Source organism: Camelus bactrianus, chromosome 25, assembly GCF_048773025.1.
Source record: "Camelus bactrianus isolate YW-2024 breed Bactrian camel chromosome 25, ASM4877302v1, whole genome shotgun sequence".
NCBI lineage: Eukaryota > Metazoa > Chordata > Mammalia > Artiodactyla > Camelidae > Camelus > Camelus bactrianus.
Window position 1 is genome coordinate 4,618,331 of NC_133563.1, and position 22,167 is coordinate 4,640,497.

Here is a 22,167-nt window from a genome sequence, read left to right on the forward strand (position 1 = left end):
ATTATTGATTTTAGGTGAAAATTTAAATATACTAATTCTATACAAGTTTTTTGTACAGTATTTATTTTAAAGTGCATCTTAAACGTATCTTTTGGACAAGTAAAACTAAAAAGCAAGTATTTAAGTTAGCTGTACCTAGTTTTAAGACTAATGACTGTAAAGATAAAATAAGAGAATTTGACAAATGTGAAGTTAAAGAACATTTTATTTACTGACAGATTAAAAACCGTGACTCCAGGTCGTGCAAAATACACCACTGAACCCAATTACAAAGAAATGGTGTTAATATACAATATTTAAGTGATGCTACACTTATTTTTGGCAAAGTGCTGTATTGTTTAGTCTGTGTATAAAACTGACCATCTGTGAACCAATCAGTATAAAAATTTTCTATAAAAACAGAAAAAAAATTTAGACAGTGGCTCAAGAAGACGAGCTGCCATTTATGCATAGATTGATGTACAGTATAGAACCTAATTAGACATCCCTTTTGAGTTTTCAAGTTGTCAAAAAAAAAAATTGTGTCCAGAAACACAACAAGAAGGCACATGGTACAACCTGCAATAGCTTCAGTCTCTAGAACTGACGCCCTGCCCTTGAAAAGCAAATGTGTTCACAATTTTACTTGAGGAAAAAAACAAAGCCGCTTTAAAAATATATATATAACACACACAATTATTGATTAAAGTTCCAAACCTCTGGAGGGAAATACAACCAAAAAGCAAGCAAAACCACTCACACACACCAAGCCTGGAAACACACACATCTAACCTCACCAAGTACTGGTTCGGTTTTTGGAAGTCCACCTAGAAAACAAATACTAAAACTTCAGGCAAATACAGAGCAAAATTGGACATTTAACAATTACACTATTAAAAAAATGTTTTAAGGAAAATCCTCAGTGATACACAAAACATTATCCACTTAAGCTGCCTTCCTTCTAACAGTAACTTCTCCTCCCACATAACGGATACTGTTGCAAATAGAAAAAGATACTCTTATCTGTATGCTTTCCAGGACTGCATTCTCTGTCCCAAACCACTGTAACTGGTGTCAAATTTCAAGTGAAACTGGTACATGGCAAGGCAAGGCTGACACCATTGTATTAAATGTAAGTTTTCTAAATAAAGCATTTTATATAAAACTTTAAGCATTAAAAAAAGTAGCTAAGGATGCCATTTATAATACATCAAGATAGCTGATGGCAGTGAAACCATCCATGATAGTAGCCCAACTTCTTAAAGACTTTAACCAGTGGGCATGAGACTTGTAAAATAAAAAGATGATTTTAAGGTAACATTACAAACATATGCTAGTCTCTCCAGGACAAGGAGCAGTCTCTGAACTGATTCTAGGAACGAAAGCTAATACTTGGAACCTCTTACAACTCTCTCCACTAATCTATTTAAACTTATGTGTCTATCTTCTAGTTGGATTCCTTCATTATTTTGTTTGTTTCCAACTCAAAGAAAACGAGAATAAGAAAGATACCCTTCTTTGCTCTTTTTTCTTAAGAGTATATAAAGACAATATATTTTCTTGAGGAAGAGAAATAGCAAAGACATTCAGATTCAACGAAGACATAAAGATTATAAACCAGTGTACTACACAGATTTGAGAAGTAAAAACATTAGGCAATGCTGAATGGCCCTCTCAAGTTTTAAGTAAACTGTCATCTCAACTAGAATCAAAGTACTGATACAACACAGAAGGTATGTAAACAGGAAGTTTGCCTGGGAACTGGAAAAATGCGCAGGAAATGAATACAAAAAAAGCTCCCTGGAACAGTAAGTAAAAAAATCCAATCACTTTGCACCTTCTGCAAAAAACTCCCCATGCACTCAACCATATAAATTGCCAGAGAAGATAAATAATGGATGGTTAATCTTCAACTTTACGGTACACTTCACAAACAAATTAGTTGAGGAAGAAAAAGTAATAAACATAGGATATACATTATAAAATGTTTTATTAATGAAAAACACAAACTTTGAGAAACCTGGTGCATTATAAAAACGAAGAAACTCATTCATGAAGCACTGTTGCGTGCACCACGTATTCCAGACTTTTTCCAAGTAACATTCTATATTATCAGTTTAGAAACAGTCAGAGCACTAAGTTCAGATGGGTCTTATTTCTCACTGCTTGAATTTTTAAGGGATATGCTTTGAAGCACATTGTAAACCACTACTATTTACAACAGCAAAAATAATAATTAACTTATAATAAGTTGCACTTCAGCCATGTTTCAAAGAACACTTATCAGGTCAGCATCACTCTGTTATTCCTGGTCTCGTGTCTTGCACGTAGAAGATCCCTAACAAACGTTTAATGACTAAGAACTTCAACTGCCGTTATGTAACTGCTTTCTTCAATCCTTACATGTGCCAATTTTAGACAGAAACCTTAGATACTGATACAGAAACCACAGTATATCACAGACGGTGTGTGGTAACCCTTCCCCTGAAAAAACATCCCCAAGGCTGAAATCGTTTGTTTTCCAGGTATAACGCATTAAAAACTTGGCCCAAGTAAGGCAAACAAAAAGTCAATAACTGATAGAGATGTAAATGTATTTAAGGTATCAGGAAATCTGAAAAAAATAATAGTAAAAAAAGACCATTGCAGTTTTATATACAAATCTGTTCATGCTGCCAAACAAATTCTCATGGCTGAACTTCTGCAGCTCGTGAGGTACTAACAACTTGCATTTAATATATGAAAAAGGAGACCCCCATGTATTCAGAGGCTTACACCCAGAAAACATTTAGCTGGTCTATGCTCAAGTTAGCAACACACGGCCCTGTAACAGTCGTGGTGCAAAACAAACACACTTTCATGAAAACTCTACCTTACCTCCCAACTGCGGTAAACACAAATAGTAACAAAAGAACACCTAGCTCCGTTTGACAAGACTTTACAGACTTGGCCCCTAATTAGAAAACAAATAAATAAAGGGGTAGTCGAAATGGAAGGGGAATAATAAGGAAAGAAGGGGGACCCAGACTCTTGTTCTGAAGAGACATTCCTGGCCTTCCTCACGGCCAGTGGAGGAACAACCTGACGACCACCATCTAACTAAGCTATTTGACCTCTTCCAACCCCACACATCCCAGTCTAGACAGAAAAGAGCACAGCTCTTCACTTAAAAAAGCAAAAAGTCTCCCATGGTTCCCTGCATCCAACTGCTACAGGGTTACTGAAGAATATAATACTTTACATAACTGTACGCTGCTTTTTCCCTTGACAACATTGTATAGACGTGTACTTATGTAACTGGGGTTGCAGAGGAGATGGAAAAATAAGCTATTTGATTATGAAGGTGACACTACCGCTCTGTCAGTAGAATGTACTTTGGACTGTAAATGTGTTTAACTTAATTTCAGAGGAACTCAGTGAGAGAGAGGATGGCTCAGCAAAACCCATCACAACTGCTGAAAGATAAAGTGACTGGCTAGAGGTAAGGGAATCGATTTTCTCTGTGTCGAGTTAACTGGCCTCTGTGTGACTCGAACCCTGCACCCTGGCCTCATTAGCACCAACGGACTGAAGAACGGCTGCGGCGGGCCGGTCACCCCCGGCCCCACCCCATCACTCGATTCAGTAGAGAGGCCCTGGGAACTTCATGCAGGGCTCAGTTCGGGGCAGCCCCACTTCAGATCAGCACGCAGGCCTCCCAGTGCCCGTGAGGGAGGTCCGTGCTGCTCCCCCAACCCGCCCCGCTGGTGGAGGGAACAGAGGCCAAAGTGGTTAAAGATTTTGCCTGAAGCCCGAGTTAAAACAAGGAAATGAAAACTCAAGGAAGCCAACCTGTCCCTCTTCACTTAGATGCTATGAAAAGATGTCATCAGGGACCCCCCTCACCCGCGCTGGCCACTTGGCAGGACAGGCTCCACGGCAGAGGATCTGTCCCTGTATCAGATGCAGCCCAGCTCTTTTCCCTTGGGCAGATGATATAAATGTGAAGTCACTCAGGTGCCAGGACCAGGACTTCTAAATTTACAGCTGACGCGAGGTGGCGAGTGGGCAGAGCTGGCAGGAAAGAATCCAGGCCACTTAAGCAGTGGACCACTGGGTTATAGACATACATTTTTCCAAATACAATTTCACAGGTTTAATTTAATCCCTCCGCACGTGAGACGAGTGCTTCTGTCCTACGATACCTGTAATGTCTGTACCACGTCGCACAGTCACATCGGAATTACTGAATGCACTGTTCACTAACACTTAATGTACCTGAATTCCAAAATGAACTGCATGGCTAATCTGGGAAATAAAAAACCCATACACACAGAAATATATCAAGTTTTCTTCCGAAAGAAAGTTCAGCCATAATTCCATTATATCCATGGCAACCATCACTTGTTAATGCTCATGTTAGTGTGTAAAAATGTATCCGTTATATACAGAAAAGAGTATCAAGTACTGGTCAATAAAGTGTATGGCTGACCCTGAGAATACATTTCTGCTTACTCGGAAGATTAATACCAAATCAAATGAAATTGAAAGATGCCTATTCTCGTACTTGGGAAGAAGTCTTTAAACTGCTAACTCATGTACACCCTAATAGATTTAAAGACATCCCCAAACACCAAACACTGTAACTGTATTGATATGTTTCCAAAAAGAGTCTGAAAATTTTACAAAAAAAGTAAATGTTAAGAGCAAGGCATTACGTGATACACAGCATGTAAATCTGGTTTTCAAGATAGTGTCTAAACACGCTGATAAAACTATGTGATTGGTCAACAGTTGGCTGTAAAGAGACAGCATCTTCATCGTCCACACACACACATCCACACACATATGCACAAACCAAGAGAAACCAACCAACCGAACGTGAAATTCTCAGTAATTGTACTGACGTGGGCAGGGCTGATGGACAGCCCAGCCGCTGTGCTTGACTGGCCGAGAGTGGCAATCCCTGGTAAGATTTTGGCGACGAAGACTATTTCTGTTCAGAGACTGTCTCTCACTGTGTTCTTTTATCCACTGGGAAGGGCGAAAGCTCTTGGGTTGTTCCAGAAAGGCTGTATGAGCGGCGAGAGCTGCAACATAGCAATGAATGTGCTGCCCCACTTCATTCTCCGCTTCCACTCTGAAACAGAGATGAGGAGCATTAAGTGACAGAGCACGTCATTAATGAAACTGAAAAGAGTTACTCAGCAATTTACTTTGACCACACTAATTTGTTTATGGTTGACGTTTATGCTTTATGACCACCCTGACTGACAATGGCAGAAAGGAGAAGCCAACTTACAATCGAAATATGCCTTATGACCCACAGGTGGTTAATTAAGTGGACTGTATTTTTAAAAAACGCTTTACACTTGGAATGAATTTCAGTTACGCAGCAAACACATTTATATACGCTTTCCTGGGAGGGGAACTAACATTTTTTGAGTATCTGCATTTGCCCGCTACTTTGCAAATTTTATGTATTTTCATTCTCACCATGACTTAAAAGGGAACTATTTTAATTCCCAAGTTTTACTGATCAGAAAACTCAGGCTCAGAAATATTAAGGTCACAATTATTAACTGATTCAGCCAAGATTCTAACACAGGTCCTGCTCTGAAGACCACGGTTAAGAGGCGGGGTTCACACTCATGCATTGTGCCAACAGCACCTTCACAGACTTTTTCTGCCTATAAATAAAATGTTCTAGGAAACCAGTTTTAAATCTATCTTTAATAAAAATATGCATACAGAAATTCTACTCATTTACAATTTTTCTCGGTAAAAAGTTACTTGCTTATTACACAAGACAACACTAAGATTTAATTTACATCACAACAGGGCGCATTTTGGAATGGCATTTGCAGAGCAATGTTATAAAGACCCCTGGAGAATACATAATCTTAAAACATGGCTACAAATCATATAGTTATTATATGTTTTCTATGTTAAAAGCTAATCACATAGATCTAAACTATATTAACACATAACATGAAGAACTTCAAGATTTTTAAGGGTTATTTTATAGAGGAAGGCAGTTATATACTCTGCCTATACTTACTGGAGGAAAACACTATTATTTTTTAATATATTGTTTTTATTAAATAGTAGAATTAAAGCAGGTCACATTAAGAAACTTAATTAAGAGAGAGCAGTTAAAGACAGTAGTTTTGAAAAGGTCAGTGCCTTGAGTCCTTAGCCTCCCTGCTCAGACTGATAACACATACCACACGGTCTCAAAGAGGATATACTTACTCTGTGCCAGGGAGTCTTATAAGCAGCTTTTCCTGGCCCTACAAATGTTAAATGGCGAACTATTAAATCACTAGTAAGGTTTAAAGTGCTATTTAATTTTACTGTTAGGATGTGATCAACTTTTCTTTTTTATAATTGGTTTAGCAAGTGTCATTAACAGCACATGTATTACTTAAATTAAAATTATGATAGCATGTAAACCTTCACAAACAGTATTTATAAAGGCTAAATGCAAAAAAGTACATACTGCGAAGCCCAGCTGTAATTATGAAGCATCTCACTTTAATGTGCTTTATGGGAATAGCTCCAAGGATAGACAGGATGGAAACTAGCTTTTGAAAAATATATGATTCATTTCCTACTCAGAAAATACAGACATTTACTACATAGCCACTCTCCTAATTTTGGCAACACCTGATTGCTATCTTGATTTAGTGGGCCTTTCTTAGAAGAATTTCAAATTCAAAAATAAAGACGTTAAAATTTTTTTAGTTACTATAAAACTATAATAATTTATAGTACTTTCTTATGTTCAGAAAGAATTTATATAAAATTGTGTTTTTTTGATCCTTTGCCCTGTATGTTTAACTATCCTATGTGTTACATCAAAACATACAACCAGATACAAAAACAAAATATTAAAAAATGAACATTTTCACTGCATCAAAACTGCAAACACATAACCAGATGCAGTGCAAGGTCCAGAACTGGATGCTGGTTTGGAAAAACTAAACAAAATATTCTAGGCTTTAGTGGGCAAATCTGAGTATAGCTTGTGTAGCTGATGAAGTGAAATTTCACTGAAAAAAAAAAAGGTAGAGATCATTGCCTAAGGAGGCAGATTATAAAACAGTATATACAGCTTGGCCTCATTTAGGTAGAACGTGATGCGGTGCGTGTATGGGGGCACATCCTGAAAAAACAATCTTGAAGGACATGCCCGAGGGTCTTAATAGCGTTCATCTCTCAGTAGTGACAGTGTCATTTAAAAGGTTTTAATTTCTGCATTTTCTCATTTTCTGCAGTGCATATGTACTGCTTCTGTTATAATAATAAGTTGTTTTACAAAGCTGCTGAATATATATATATATGTGTGTGTGTGTGTGTGTACACACGCACTTAAATACTGAAAAGTAAACACACGTATGCCAGTAAATTTAAAGTGGCTATTGATCATGCTAAATTCTTGAGTGGAATTTCTCAAAGATGAGATCAAAATCAGGCGGGAAGAATTTCTAAGAACTGAAAAAATTAATCTGAACCAACTGTAAAGCAATTAAATCGAAACCACCTCCAAAAGACTGTATTTTAAACTTTGTTGCAATGACTGAAACATTAACCTCTTGATAAATTTATAGTGCTGAATAAAGTGCCAGTTAAAGTAACATTTCCCATCAAAGATCTTAACTAGTATAAAGCCTAGGTAACTATAAAAGCAAATTGCTCTTCAATTTGGTACAAGCATATGTTTATCCTCATTCAAGATCATCTACAACACTGAGACTCGGGAGTGTAGCAGACTCTGGTAAAGTTAACAAATTCATGAGCTGCCTGAGCTTCGCTTATGTTTGGCAAACAGGAAACAGTAGAAGAAAAATACAAAAGAGGCCTTTGGATGACAGCACTAACCAGAGGAATCCTGTGAAATGCTGCAGAGACTCCAGTTCACCTGCACCCCTCACAGGTGTAAGGGAATTAAGTCAGTGTCAGCATCTCTCAAATACTTTAATACCATAAGGAACTTTCCACTAACATGCGTCATGGTGAGCTGGACTCTGAGCTAACTGACCCAGCCGTGGGCTTTATTTCAGTGGGAGGGAGCAGTCTTGAAGGCAGTCCCCAGGTAAAGGCCACAGGCTGTAAGTCTGTTTTGGGGCATATCACTGACCAGGCACCTCCCTGAACCTTCCCGGGTTCTCAGCTCATCTGCTTCAAGCAGAGCCTTCCAGACTGCTTGTGACACCCATGTAACAGCAAAACACTGTTTGGGTGTGAGATCTTTCCTTTGCAAGGCGGAAAACGACTCTTAGAGAAACACGTGTTTTGGTAAAACTGCCACTTTACTTCATGCTCAAGATTTCTTCGGTTTTCAAGGTTCAGCATCATTCGATGTGACCTAGCTAGGACTACGTGCAAGAAAATAAGGGATTTATTTCCAGGTATACTATTCTTGTCAAATTTGATACCCCAACTAATCCAGCCTATAAAGCGTAGAGTTCTGTTCTAAGGTACTTAGTAGAAGTGCTGGTCTTTTCTTTCCATTCAGTAGTAGAATATTATAAATGAGGCGGCTCTCCATTACTTAACCAGGGCCCATGCTATAACTAACTTATTTGAAAATCTAAAATGAACACGTTTTTTCATACTATCAACCGCCCAGTACACCATGCACGTACTCTCATAAATCTGTAACAATATTACTTTGCATCTTCTAATACCTTAGCTTTGAATTGTACTAGAATAAATAAAATGCATGCTAAATAGACGATGCCTGTGGAGACAGGGACATACCTGGGACTACTTGGGTTATGAAATTCCTCGGTCCCACAGCGGGCCTCACTGAGGCTGGGGCAGGAATTATGCACAGCGTAGACAGACATGCTGGGATGTTCGATGAGAAGGTTTTCCATTGGACTGGTTTCCACCTTGATAGTGGTTAATCCACCTGCAGTAAAACACGGGGGAGGGGTGATAAACCAGCTCTCCTCCATCGGGCAGGACTCAAACTGGAGGAAGCAGGAATCACTTGTATCAGCTAAGCAGTCAAGAGACGCAGGTAAACAGGAAAAGACTGAAGGGTGCTCGGCGGGTGACTCTTCACTGACGTCTTCTTCTTCCTCGTCTTCCACTGCTGAGAAACCAGTGCAAGTGTCTAGATCGTGGTCCACATGTGTTGTTGAAATCCCACGGGACATTAAGTATCCCATTGATAGCACATCAGAGCACAGAAAAAGAAGAGATGACACTGTTAGCTGATACGTTCCTCTCTTTATTTAGGTCAGAAACAAAACCATTTATATTCACTCATAATGATTATAAAAGAATTTCTGAGCATCTAGTATCTGTATGTGTGTGGCAGGGCTGAGGGATGTATCACTGTATGGGATGGATTATGTTGGTTTTGCAGGAATGGTTTTAAGACTGTTTCTGAGCCAAATGGGTTACTGTTTCTCTAGTATGAGTTTCCTCTTAAAGTGCCTCTGATTTGATCAGGGTGCCAGAGTTGCAAAACTGGAAAGTCTGACGTCAATCAACTTCACCAATCATCTGGCACAGAATGTTTCCTGCAATTTTTTTAAAGATAAATTCTTGTTTATTTACTTTTCAGGCTTAAAAACCTTCTGAGTTACTGGTAACCAGATGCAAGAGCTCCCACCTTTGCTGTGACGATTAGCGGCTAAGAATACCCTTACCTATGAAGTCAACAAGGATCCATTCATCATCTTCTTTCTCACTAAATTCTGGTTCTCGGTTGGAAGAAGTACTGACTTCACCCACAAACATTTTATTCAGTCTCTGGAACATTGTTAAGGCAAGATTGAGACTTTGGCTGGATGTCTTTATAGCTGAGATCTCAAAAACCTGTCTTCGGTCAGCCCGATGGCACTGACAGGGGACTAAAGTGCACAAGGTGCTTATTCAACTTAGGCGAGAAGCAAGAAGAGTCATGATCCCTAAAATAAAACAGAAAAAAAGGTTATTTTAAATCAGCAGATGTTTATACGTGTATGTGGTTTTAAAATACACTCACACATCCCCACCCTGAGAAAAAAGCACATCCCTTCCTGCAGGCGTCAAACACAAGAAATGCAGTATCTCTTTTCTACAACCACTATGAATCGAGTACTCAGACGCAACCAGCAGAAGGGAAGGAGTTGGTTCTTTTTCACATCTGTGATTTTATAGTAAGGGATAAATCTGAATAACGTACTTCAAGCTGAAACACTGCTCTTCTGTAAGTAAAGCAAATACTAGATATTAGCAGTCAACTGCCCAGAAGCTGCCAAGTGAACCCAGCAACGGTGGCCAGTGACCGCGACTGCACCAGGCCCTCACCGTTCCCTGGCACCTTTCCTTCTGCTCTGTTCTGGTTGGACTGTAAGCACACCTGATTACACTGAAAATCTCTAAGTACAGCATACTTTGACCTTCAAAGCAATTCCGACTGCTGGCATGGAGAAAGCCACACTGGAAAATTGAGGGCACCTAGAACTGGAGACAATCAGTGTGCCTCTGTTCAAGTGCTAGCTGTGTGGCAGGTGCCCTGAAACAGGAAGGAAATCACACGACCTCAGTTGCTCTACTTCATGGAGTTCTGGGGAGTTCTAAATGGGGAACTCCAGCCTCACCTGATCTCATTCCAGAGTTCCCCATTTATATATCCATTTCTGCCTGGCTACCTGATGGGCATATGAAACCTAACCCATAGCAAAGAGATCTTTTAAATACCTCCCCCCGCTCCCCAAACACACCCAGGCACACCGCCCTTCAGCCTCTGCTCAGGAAGGAGAGGCAGGAGCATCCAGCAGTTACTCCAGCCAAAAACCTAGCCCTTATCCTTGACTCCTTTTGATTCTCGCCTTCCCTGCTCCTCTTCCCTAGACCCGTCAGTCAAACTCTCAGCAAGTCCTGCTGACTCTGGCTGTATTCGGGGCTCAAATCTGCCCACTTCTCTCCACCACGCTCATCCTAGTTGAAGCCAACTGGTGTCCCTCCAGACTTTGACAGTCATCACGTCCTAGATGGTCTCCCAGATCCTACTCTTGTAAAATGAGGTCGTGCAGGCAACCTACTGAGCAAGGCACTTGGTGCAAAGTTCTCTGTCAATGTCAACCATTATTCTGCAAATATTTACTGAGCACCTATTATCCATCAGGCATAGTGCTAAGTGCAGGGGAGATGGTACTGGATGGGGCCCTCCCAGGACAAGGGCAACAAGCCAGTGTGCTGAGTACCATGTTAGTACTGGATGTTCCTCAGATCCACATGGGCAGAGGTCAGGGGATGACTCCTGCAATCAATGACTTTAACCTTGAATGGTTGAGAGGATCAAGAATGGAGGAAGGAACACTGTGGAAACCTGCAGATGAGTGGGAATGTGGTGCCTTCCATATGGCTCAAGATCCAGGTGGATGGTTGTGAGCGCATGCTCGGGGGCTAAGCGGGAGCCAGATCCTGCAGGACTTTGTAAGTCAGAAGCAGAGGGGAGGCAAAAGTCACAAATGCCCCAGATTTTCAGCTTGGTCACCTCGGGGCGGGGGGGATTGTTTAGTGGAACAGCAACACTGCAGAGGGGCAGGTTGCGGATTCTGGTCACGTGGAAGTGGGGAAATCTGCAAGTCCTGCACTGGGATATCAGGAAGGCAGCTGAATATAGGGCTTTGCACTTCAAGAGCACAGTGTCAGCACAAGGAACTATATTCACTATCTTGTAACAATCTTTAATGAAAAAAAATACGAAAACAAATATATGTTATGTATATGCATGACTGGGCCATTATGCTGTACACCAGACACTGACATATTATAACTGACAATACTTAAATTAAAAAAAAAAAAAAGAGCACAGTGTCCACTGGGGGCACAGATTTGGGGGCTGTCAACAAACACAGGAACCACAAGAGGGTGAGACCATCCAGGGAGCATCAGCCTTGAGTCCCTAACTTCTGGCTCTTGACATCTTGCTTTCCAAACAATCATCTTTAGCTGTAAATGGACTTAGAATCTGTGGCTGCTGCGACTCCTGGTTCAATTCTTTGTGTGCAAATTGGACCGCTAGAGTTGTCTGGTGTGCTACTACCCACGTGAGTACTACAAACGTGGGCTCAAAGGAATGACATCTGAACACTTTTGTGGTCACAATCTGTCATCCTCAGCCATTAATTATGAAAAGCGGGTAAACAGGAAGTTTCACTTGCATAACCAGTGTTCCTGAAACCCTTCTGAAAACCACCAGGGCCAAATCATGAAGGCTGGAGCTCTACTATGGGAACTCAAAGTCAGCTCTATGTTCCATGTAAGAGAGTTTAGAAGGGAAGTGGGCTGTGTAGATGGCTTGGCTTATATCCCAAGATGAGCTATCACAAGGGCTGATGTAAATAAAGGTTTTGAGCATATGAGCTAAGGAGGGAAAAAGGGTATTTTCAAAATCTTTTCCCCATTTCTCTTAAATTATGGAGGCAGATATTGGCCTCAAGTACAATTCTGTGTTTGCTGACCCGTTTGGGAGAACGATCCCAATTCTCCTTAGAACAGGGCTGGACTCAGGCCCTGCACCAGTGAGGAAGCTGGAGCTGCTGCATGGGGAGGAAGCACTCCACAGGGGAACCCTTGCCTGCCCTGAATAAGCACCTTGTCCCCCAGCTGTGCTGGGACATGAGGTCGGTCACTGGGGCCCAGGCCAGTTAAGGGGCAGCAACACGGCAGGAAACACTGCTGGGGCCCCTGTGGCTGGGCAGCTGCGGGTTCCCAACTGCAAACTGCACCCCCTGGCTGCAGCTCCAAAACCACAGGATGGAAGCCAGCTCCTGCCTGGAACAGACACAGCGCTGCACCAGGGAAGGTGTCTCGGGAGGAGCTTTCCACAGGGATCACAAGTCAATCTTCTTTTTGGTTCCCCGAAGTGAGGTTGGTCTAACTTGGCAAAATTCCTCTGGCCCTGCTTTCTGTATTAGTCACAAAGGACGAGGAGCTGTTGGAAAGACCCCAATACACTAAAACACACTAAAATATCAGTGGGGTGGCTGCCAGGCACATCAGGCGAATGAACAGTGTGATTGAGAAAGTAAATTTTTAATCTTACTTAATTTGGGATATATTAGGCTCAATTAAATACATTAATAAAATTAATTTCACCTGTTTTTCCTTTTTTTAAAATGTGGCTACTAAAAAATTTAAGTGTACATATAGCTTACATTATATTTCTCTGGACAATGCTGTTCTAAAAGTCTCTCCAATGCCTTGATAACATATCCTCCCAAAGACCCAGAGACTGTCCCTATCAAGTCACTCTGCTGCTCTTGACCTTGGCTCCCGCCCAGGAATGGAGGCTCTGCATGGGGCTGGTTCTATGTGGGGCTAAAAGGCAAAGCAGAACTTTAGACTTCACACCTCACCACATGTCACTGACTTTTTGATATTTACAACCCTGGTACAATGATAAAACTAAAGTGAAAAGTCCAGAGAAAGCTAATGTCCTGAGAGGACAAATATGCAAATACAGCTGTCGAACTGAGCAGAGGTAGGGAATGAAGGCTAGGTGGGGTGATGCTGTGTTTCCAGGGCACCAGCAATCCCTGCAGTCTCACCCCAGCGGAGAAAAGAAACAAAGTGTCTGGGCCCCAGCATTTCAAGCAGGCAGCTCTTCTGCTTGACTTAAAATACTTCCCTCCCTCCCTTAAAAAAATGTCTTTTTCATTATAAAATGAATCAAACCACATTATAGAAAGTTTGGAAAATAAGAAAAATAGTTACTATTCCGTGCTTTGTTGCAATCATTGTTAGTATATTGTGGATCTTCTCCTGCAAGTATGCTTTCTTTCTATAACTGCTAGTGAATACAAAATTTTGTATTCTGCTTTTTTAACATTTTATCATCAATGTTTTTCATATTACATGAGTAGAAATGCTCTGTGGGCAGACAAAGGTGGCTGAGTTTAATGCTTATGGGGTAGAGCATTCCAGTTTGAGAACTCAGGAGTTACTCGTCTGGAAGGGCTGGTATGATTTGTTTTTGAAACAGGCAACCAACCTAGAGGCAGCATGGCTCTGGAGTTAGCCAGCTCTGTTTGAAATCTTGATTCTGCTCCTTGCAACTTAGGTGAATTGAGGATCCTTAGTAACTTCTGGATGCCTCAGCTTTCTCATCCCTAAAATGGGGAGGGTAGTGTCAATGTGAGGATGAGGTATGTATCACTCGGACGAGTGCCTGACATACAGCAGGCACCCAGTAAGTATTAATCATAAGTTCACTTCAAACCAGTTGTGTGACTGTGAGCCAGTCACCTAGCATATTTGGGTCTCAGTGTCTTTATCTGCAAGATATTTATGTAATAATTAGAGCTACAATTTACTGTGCTTATTGTATGTGACAGACTTGAGGTAGTTATTTCTCTCATTTGACTAATATGGAAATTGAGGTTCAGAAATTAAGTAACTTGCTCAAAAGCGACAGAACTGGTCAGGGTTGGAGTCAGCATTAGAGCTTAAGTCTGTCTGGTTCCAAGGACCATGCTCCCTACCTACCCCCACCCCGGGGTCTCTCAGGCTCCTTCCAGCCTCAACTCTGGCTCTATGAACTTCAGAGAACAGCACTTTTCAGTTAGTTTTGGCTGCCAGTAGGCGGCTCCAAAAACAACATTTTAAATTAAAAAAAAAAAAAAAATCCCACAACTTTGATGATCTAACTTCTAACTATGTGTACAATTGTGGCTTCTTAACAGTTTCGAAATATCAGGTGACTAAACACATCATCATCAAAAAGCAGCCTCAAAATGATCTTTCTCTTAGATCCCACCCTTTCTCACTAGTTTAGAAAAATAAATACGCTGATTCAAGTAATTTAAAATCGACTTTCAACTGCAAAAAACCAAGCCAAGAAAGTTGTCTTTGCTTGTGGCACTCTACCCACCCTACTCAGCTGGCTACCAGGAGGTTCTTCTCCCAGGGATAGATCCACCAGGATCGGATCTAAAGGCTGTGACAGTGGACAGTGACGGCAGTAAGTGGTAATTCATAGCCTGTTAACCTTGAATTTTGAAAGTGGGGCCATTCCCAAGAGAACTATAAGAGAGAAATCCATGGCGCATTCACAGAAAAGAACAAAAGACAGGATGAAAAAACAAACGAGACCTTGGTTATGGAAATTAGTTAAGGTCCTGTTTCCAGGCAGGAGCCTTTGAAAATTATGCTGCCAGTTCAGGATTATAGTGGCTGTGACTTAGAAGCAAAAGCTTCCCAGTGCTTTTCACATCTGCAATGAAAAATATACTTCAACCACCAAACAAGTGATTTCAAGATCTTGGGGAACCTCATTATCACCTCAGTTCAATGACCCCATGGGTCACTTTGCACCTCCCTTTCCTAAAACTTACTTCGTATTCAGAAAAGGCTCTTTTCTGAATGATGAGGGTAGAGGGGGTGGTACTTCCTTAACCTACTCTAAATTGGAATTTACATAGACGCTAGTGAGCAGACGTAACTAGGAAATAATAAAAACGAGGAATCCCCATGTAAAATTCATCTCCAACTTTTAAAGAGGAAATATAGGTTTCCTTTCAACCGGCTGTGTGGCCTTGAGTAAGTTACTTAACCTCTCTCGGCCTCAAGTTTCCTATCCATAAGATAATAAAGCCTACTTCATAGGGTTATTGCGGGGATCAATTGGGAGAACGCATGTAAAGCCCTCACATAGTAGATGGCACATAGTTAGCACTCAGCTTGAGTGATCAAGATGATGAGGATTTTCATCATGATGGGCAAGAACACTGCTCTTTCCACAGGTGCAAACTCAAACAGGGTAAGATCAAGCAGGGTCAAGCAACAGGCAACGGACAGGCGGACACTTGGGTTGGCGCGGGTCTCCGGGAAACAGAGCCAGGTTCCCGGGAGCCGCCGCGCTACCGAGCGCGACCCTGAGCGGGGCGCGCTGCCGGAGGAGCAGCGGCGGCGCCGCGGGCCTGGAAGGATGCGGCCGGGGGCCGCGGGCGCGGTCCTCCTCCGGAGCCCGGGGCCCCGATGCCGCGTCCCGAGGGGGCAGCCCCAGTCCGACGGCGGAGGGCAGGAGGAGCAGTGGAGGGGAGTGAGGAGGAGGAGAGAGGAGGAGGTCCCGCCGAGGCCAAGAAAACAGGCCACGCTCGGGGGAGGAGGCAGAAAGCAAACACCCAACCGCCGCCCCACGCCGGGGCTCCGCCGGCCCGCTACAGCTCGGTCGCCTCCGCCCGCACCCCGGGGCCGCGAGAGTCCGCCGAGCGGGTGGGCGGCTGCCCCGCGACGGCGAGCGGAGGCAGTGGAGGTCGGGGCGCGCAGCGGCGGCGGCTCGCGGGCCGGCCCGAGGGCAGGGAGCGCGGGCCGGGCAGCGCCGCGGGGCGGCCGGGGGCGAGCGGCCCCGGACGCCGGCCCCGCCCGCACTTACGTGGGCCCGACCTGCGGCGGCACGGGCGGCGAAGGCGGCGGGGACCGGCGCGGACCGGCGCGCGGGGCGGCTGAGGTAGCTACGGCTCCCAGACGGCGGGCTCGGGGCTCGGGGCTTGGGACTCGGGGCCGGTCCAGCACTCCTGGGGCCGCGCCGCTGGCCGCCGCCGGCCCGTCTCGCTCCTTTTGTTGTTGTGCAGCCTCGGAACAGCTGATCGGCCGCTGCGCCCGCCCGTCGGGCCCGCCCGCCCGGCCGCCCCGCCCCGGGGCCGCGCCAGGCCCGGCCCACCAATCGGCGGCGCGGGGGCCCCGGGGCCGCCCTGCGAGAGGTTGTCACTAACGCACGTGACCTGGCGCCGAGCCGGGCGACGCTCTCGAGTTAGAAACAAGCCCGGGCAACAAAGCGGAGAGAAGAGAGGCGAACGGAAGGCGGGGAGGGCGGGGGCGGGAGTGGGGGGACTGGGGCAAGTGGCGAGAGGAAGGCTGGGGGCGAGCAGAAATGGGAACCCTCAGGAGTGTGAGGACGAACTGGACCAGGAGCGGCGAGAGGAAAAGCCCTGACCCCAGGTGTCCCTTTGGCCTAATTCGGGGCCCAGGGTTTGGGGTACAAAGAGACGCAAAGCCGTTTTTTGCTGTGCGATGAAAATTAAGGGCATTGAGAGTGATGGAGGCCAAAGACCCCGAGAGGCCCGTTCAGGCCAATGCAGGGGTAAAACCATAGACGAGGTGCTGTAAGGCAGGCCCGCTTAACTTCTTGTCCTTCTTGGGAGGAAAAGTCTGGGCTCCAGATACAGGGATGCCGTCCACCCAACGTCCTTTTCAAAACAAGGAGCCAGGGTACACCTCGCTGTGGGAGCTGACCTGGGAGCTGACTGAACGGTCCCACGGGCTCAGCATTCCACCTACAGGCCGGCGAGGCAGAAAGAGGCCGTCTCTCAAGACCTGAAGCGAGGACGTCAGGAGCCTGGGGGGGCCCTCTGCTCCAGCAGCCCAAGAAAACCCTGGAGGAAGGAGATACAGGAGAGCTGCGTCTTCCCCAGGCTCTGCTTCCAAGCTCTCGTGTGACCGAGGGAGGTTATGACCTCTCTTCTGTACACGTAGTGCGTAGTGGGGGCATTCACACGGGGCCTACCTACCGACCTGGGTATTTATAGTGAGCGGCACATAAGACAGTGGGCCTTAAAATGTTTCCAAACCAAAGCTCTGGACAGGTATAGACGAAGTAGCTGTCTGGCGAAGGCAAGGGAGTCATTTGGATGTATCTCCACTCTTACGTGGCTCTTCTTTGGACTGAGATGCAGTTCTCTGGCCTAGGATGAAATTTATCGCAGCCCTGACAAGTGTATCATACATTACAGTATATGAAAGATTCACATTCTGGCCCTCACAAGTATCCTGTGGTCAGTCTGCTTCTAACAATACCGGTTTTAAAGGGTGTAAATCAAAGTGCAGGGGATTGTCTGACACACCCAGGAGTAACAGCCAAAATACGGAGACCGTTTGACTTTTTCTCAGGAGGTAGACCAAGCGTATACCTTGTAGACTGGACAATCTCACAGAATCAGGCTCATCTCCTGTTTTCTCTCAGATGTCATTACTGCGTTAGGGGCCCCATAATCTCTTGTTTCTTCTTAGGAATTCATGAAGAGGCTGTCTTCCCCCTCAGGACCAAGGCATAATGATAATTTTGTGTCTAATTTTTGAAAAGTCACGTTGAGACTTACCTTTTCCAAACTTGGTAAGATTTATCACCATTGAAGGCCAAGTGTGAAAGCATACAATACCTTGTCTTGATAGTGAAAACAGTGTGAAATAGCTCCTTCGTGATGCAGTGAAGTCTGTTTATTCTTCCTTTTGAACCTGAGCTGGCCCTTTGACTGCTTTGACCAACAGATTGTGGCAGAAATAATGTTCTAGGTCTTTGAAGACCACATATTAAGCAAGCCTGACAGCTTCTGCTTCATACTCTGGGGAAGGCCAGCCACCACTTAAGAGGAGACCACCATGCTGTGAGGAAGTCCAAAGTATGTGGAGAGGCCACATGGAAAGAGAGATGCCTGGCCAGCCCCAGGATGTTGGGCTTATCTCAGCTGAGGTACCAGCCTGAAAAAGCCCTCTAGGAAGGTCCAAGCCCAGCAGACACCACATGGGACAGAGATGAACCATCCTCACTGAGCCCTGTCAAAGTGGCAGAATCGTAAGCAAATAAATGATTGTTGTTTTAAGGCACTAAATGTTGGGGTGGGTTTAAAAGCAGCAACAGGTAACCAAAACACAAAGCTAAATAAGAGAAAGGCCCAGAACAAACAGATCAACCTTCTCTAACCTCCACAAAGCAGAGTTTTGGGGATGCTTTTTAAAAATCAGGAGTTATTTGCTTTCTGTTTACTCTCTTGCTGATTTGTAATCTTCCCACCTGGTGCTTGTTTATTCCAGTGTTAAGGGTGGGGGGAGGGGGTGTGGGAGAAGTCCGCCCCTACAAGGGAGAGGTATTTTATTGTTATTGCACATTGTTTGCAACTGTTGGAGCATGAAAATAATAATAAAAAAATGACTTTTAGTCAGTTTTATTATTGTTTTAAAATTCCCTACAGGCACACACACACAGAGAAATTGACCGTTTACTGTCTGCACCCAGAGTGGATGGATGGTACCACTGCCCACCTCTTTGATGTGCCACTGGTTTACATGCATACATGCAGGGAGACTCAGGAGCAATGTCATCTCCACAACACAGAGCTGTCTGAACACAACCAAACCGTCAAATTACACAGCTGCAAACCAGCCTCTGGTCTGTTAGCTGACAAAGACCCAGCCAGGTTCCCTGCCTGGGCAGACCCGGTGAATCCAAGCATCCCTTAATTCACAGTATAATTCTCAGTGGGTTGCTATAGTACCCACTTCCAGGCTGACCTCCTGCTGTAGGGGTGACCCTTTCCCCATCTGTCAGCGTCCTCCTGTCCGTTTTCCACGGAGCTCAATACACTGCCTTATCCATCCCAACAAAAGGGATTCAACCTCGTTTTGTTCCAAAGGACCACAGAGCAGGACCACATTTCTGCCAACATCCACAAACAATACGGCTAATGCCTCTGCCTCCTGTTGACAAAGGCAGGCTGTGGCCATTGCCCTGCCAGTTGCATCAAGGCTGCTAAAGAATGTTGTTTCCTACCAACATGCTGCAGATGGGGAACCCCAGAGGGTGGCTACTCAGGGCAACCTCCAAACAAAGCAACAAGTCTTCCAGTCTGTACTAAGGAGACTCCAAAAGTGACGTCTGCCTGGGCAATTTTCTATCTACCCATCAACAAATACGGTCGGCTGGGCTTCTGGGACCCATCCAGCATGCTGTCAAGTGTCTGGGAAAGACAGAAATTTTTTTTTTTGCACATTTTAGAAGAACAATCACTTGAAATCTCAGTGAAATCTACTGCCCTAAGAGAAGGAAAGAAAAGGTCTGTCCTGATCTCCAGAAAGCCTGGAACAGAAGGAAGCGAGGTTTGATGAACTCCACTTTCTGACGTAAAAACAGAAAACAGACATTTTTTTTTTTTTACTTCCAAATAATTTATTTTATTTTTTTAACATTTTTTATTGATTTATAATCATTTTACAATCTTTTGTCAAATTCCAGTGTTCAGCACAATTTTTCAGTCATTCATGGACATATACACACTCATTGTCACATTTTTTTCTCTGTGAGTTATCATAACATTTTGTGTATATTTCCCTGTGCTATACACCAAATAATTTATTAATAAATACCAGGGAATCAACTATATGGTATTCTGAATTACAACTACAAGTGATTGTCTTTTCCTTTTTTCAAAATTAAAAAAAAATGTTTTTATTGAAGTGCAGTCAGTTACAGTGTGTCAGTTTCTGGTGTACAGCACAATGTCCCAGTCATGCATATATATATATATATACACAGAAAACAGAAATTTATCTGGGCTTATTTATGAAACCAACGCAATAGTGTACTTGTTTTTCATGACTCTGGAACCTTTGTTAACTCTAGCAGATTAGTTTTTAATCTAATCATGATGATTAGAAATAAAATCCTTAAAATGTAAAGGGTCTGTGTTCTGGCTGACGCACCAGAAAGGAGAAGGGAGGTGGGACCAGACCACCTCATTCAGCTCGCAGTGTGTGGGGAGAAGAGCCCTCAAAAGCTGTGGTTGCATTTGCTGGATTGTGAGTGGTTGATGATAGTTCCCCGGACTTAGTGTGGTTTCTTTAGTTTCTGTGAAGTCCTGACTTTAAAGGCTTTTTAGTTTCTAGGTGAATGCACAGGTAAGTATCCAATTATTTTAAATTATATTAAAATTAAATTATATCCTTACAGCAGAGCAGAAAACAAGACATCCCTAAATGGATGTGGCCTAGATCCATGATGTAGGATGGCCCTCATGCACCACCACACACCCGAGGGAGCCACGAAGCTCCAAGAGACCCACTGGGTGGGGCAGACGCGACCAGTCCTGGGGCAGTGGCAGCCATTATCTGAAGTGTGTGAGCAAAGGTCTCTCATGGCTCCTGCTACTTAAGCTACCTCTTCACTCACATGGCTACTTCTGGGTCATTGCCCAACAGCCCGCATGTGCCAGAGGCAGCCCCAGGTGGGGTCTGTAACCGTGATTCGCTCTATTATGGGGACAGCTTGAGCAGAACGTGTCTTGCTGCCTTTCTTAAAAGGATGATGCAGACAATATGGTTGCTGCTTATGTAAACTGCACGCTACCTACACAATCTGCCTATTGAAGGAAAACTTGTTTATTGGGTTATTCTTTCTGGTGGACTTACCTACCTTGAATAGCTATTACATTTTGCAAGATTAACTTGTGTTCTTAAATGTCCAAGTTTTTCATGGCTTTGGCCATGGAAGTCTTGATGGTCAGAGGTGGGAGGGTTTTTAATTTCTATTCTTTTGGGCCTCTACTCCTGTTTACTCCTCTGGTAGGAGTAGTCAGTTCTCTCTCTCCGTAGCTCAGACAGAGGAGAGGTGTGAATAGTCAGCCTCATAAAGACTGAACATCATTCACCCATTCACCAACACAGGCCTACTGCGTTTGTGTTCACAGCATCCATTCATTCATTCAGTGATTATTTAATGAGCACCTACTCTACGCCAAGCACTGGAGACACTGCAGTGAACAAAACAAAGTCTCAGAGCTTAGGAAGCTTCCCTCTAGTGGAGGGGAGACAAGCAGATAAACAGAACTTAATGAGTGCTGGGAAGAAAAACAAAGCTGGAAAAAGACTTCGAGAGAGGTTGGCGGGGGAGGCAGGATGGTCAGGAGGGCTTCTCTGAGGACAGAAGAATATGAGGGGGAGAGGCGCCCAGGCAGCCAGCAGAGCCAGTGCACAGGCTGGAAAGAAGAGTCCATGTGCTCAAGGACTAGCGCCATCTTGTGCTGAAGGGAACTGGACCCCATCTGGTACCTGACGGTTACCTGAGCAGACCCGTAAGTCGAGGGTTGGAGAAGACTGGCCCAGAAACTTAAATTCCTTTGTAGTCTTTTGGGTTTTGGCCACACTTCCAGAAAGGCATATAGGTCCCTGAGAAGTAACTTTTCAGGTTTACCATGGTATCATGGAACTAAATTTCAGAGCCCTGGAAACAGGTGTCTCAGAATGGCTCCCAGGTAGTCAATCATGTAGCATGCTGGGGAGGCAAAAGCTGTCGGGGCACGTGCTGTCTGGTAAAGAAGGAGGGAACAGGAGCCTGCAGGGCTCCTGTGCTGTAGTGCGGACACTTATTTATCTTCTGAGCCCCTCAGTTTCCTCAGATGTAAAAGAGGGGAAATGATACCAACTCAG

General features: G+C 44.0%; 1 protein-coding gene across 4 annotated transcripts; it reads right to left on the reverse strand.

The window, feature by feature from the left end:
- Window positions 1-187: 187 nt before the first annotated feature.
- Window positions 188-16,572, reverse strand: TP53INP1 (tumor protein p53 inducible nuclear protein 1). 4 transcript variants are annotated; one of them, XM_074352658.1, is made up of 5 exons: window positions 16,346-16,572; window positions 9,627-9,887; window positions 8,725-9,085; window positions 6,214-6,251; window positions 4,960-5,098 (listed from the first exon to the last, which is right to left on the reverse strand). In XM_074352658.1, exons 2-4 carry the CDS (start codon window positions 9,736-9,738, stop codon window positions 6,230-6,232), a joined length of 495 nt encoding a protein of 164 aa, XP_074208759.1. In that variant the 5' UTR covers window positions 9,739-9,887; window positions 16,346-16,572; the 3' UTR covers window positions 4,960-5,098; window positions 6,214-6,229. The 4 variants fall into 4 exon arrangements, with proteins under 4 accessions (XP_074208758.1, XP_074208757.1, XP_010966675.1 ...); XM_074352657.1 differs by lacking the exon at window positions 6,214-6,251 and having other exon boundaries at window positions 188-5,098; window positions 16,357-16,570; XM_074352656.1 differs by lacking the exon at window positions 6,214-6,251 and having other exon boundaries at window positions 188-5,098; window positions 16,346-16,569.
- Between the last annotated feature and the right edge of the window lie 5,595 nt (window positions 16,573-22,167).

What these genes read in the sequence shown, in the direction of transcription:
- TP53INP1 (XM_074352657.1), bottom strand. Translation starts at nt 9,738, where the DNA reads ATGTTCCAGAGACTGAATAAAATGTTTGTGGGTGAAGTCAGTACTTCT. An exon ending in GATCCTTGTTGACTTCATAG is followed by an intron (nt 9,086 to 9,626) that starts GTAAGGGTATTC and finishes ACCACGATCTAG; the next exon opens with ACACTTGCACTGGTTTCTCA. An exon ending in CATAACCCAAGTAGTCCCAG is followed by an intron (nt 5,099 to 8,724) that starts GTATGTCCCTGT and finishes TCTCTGTTTCAG; the next exon opens with AGTGGAAGCGGAGAATGAAG.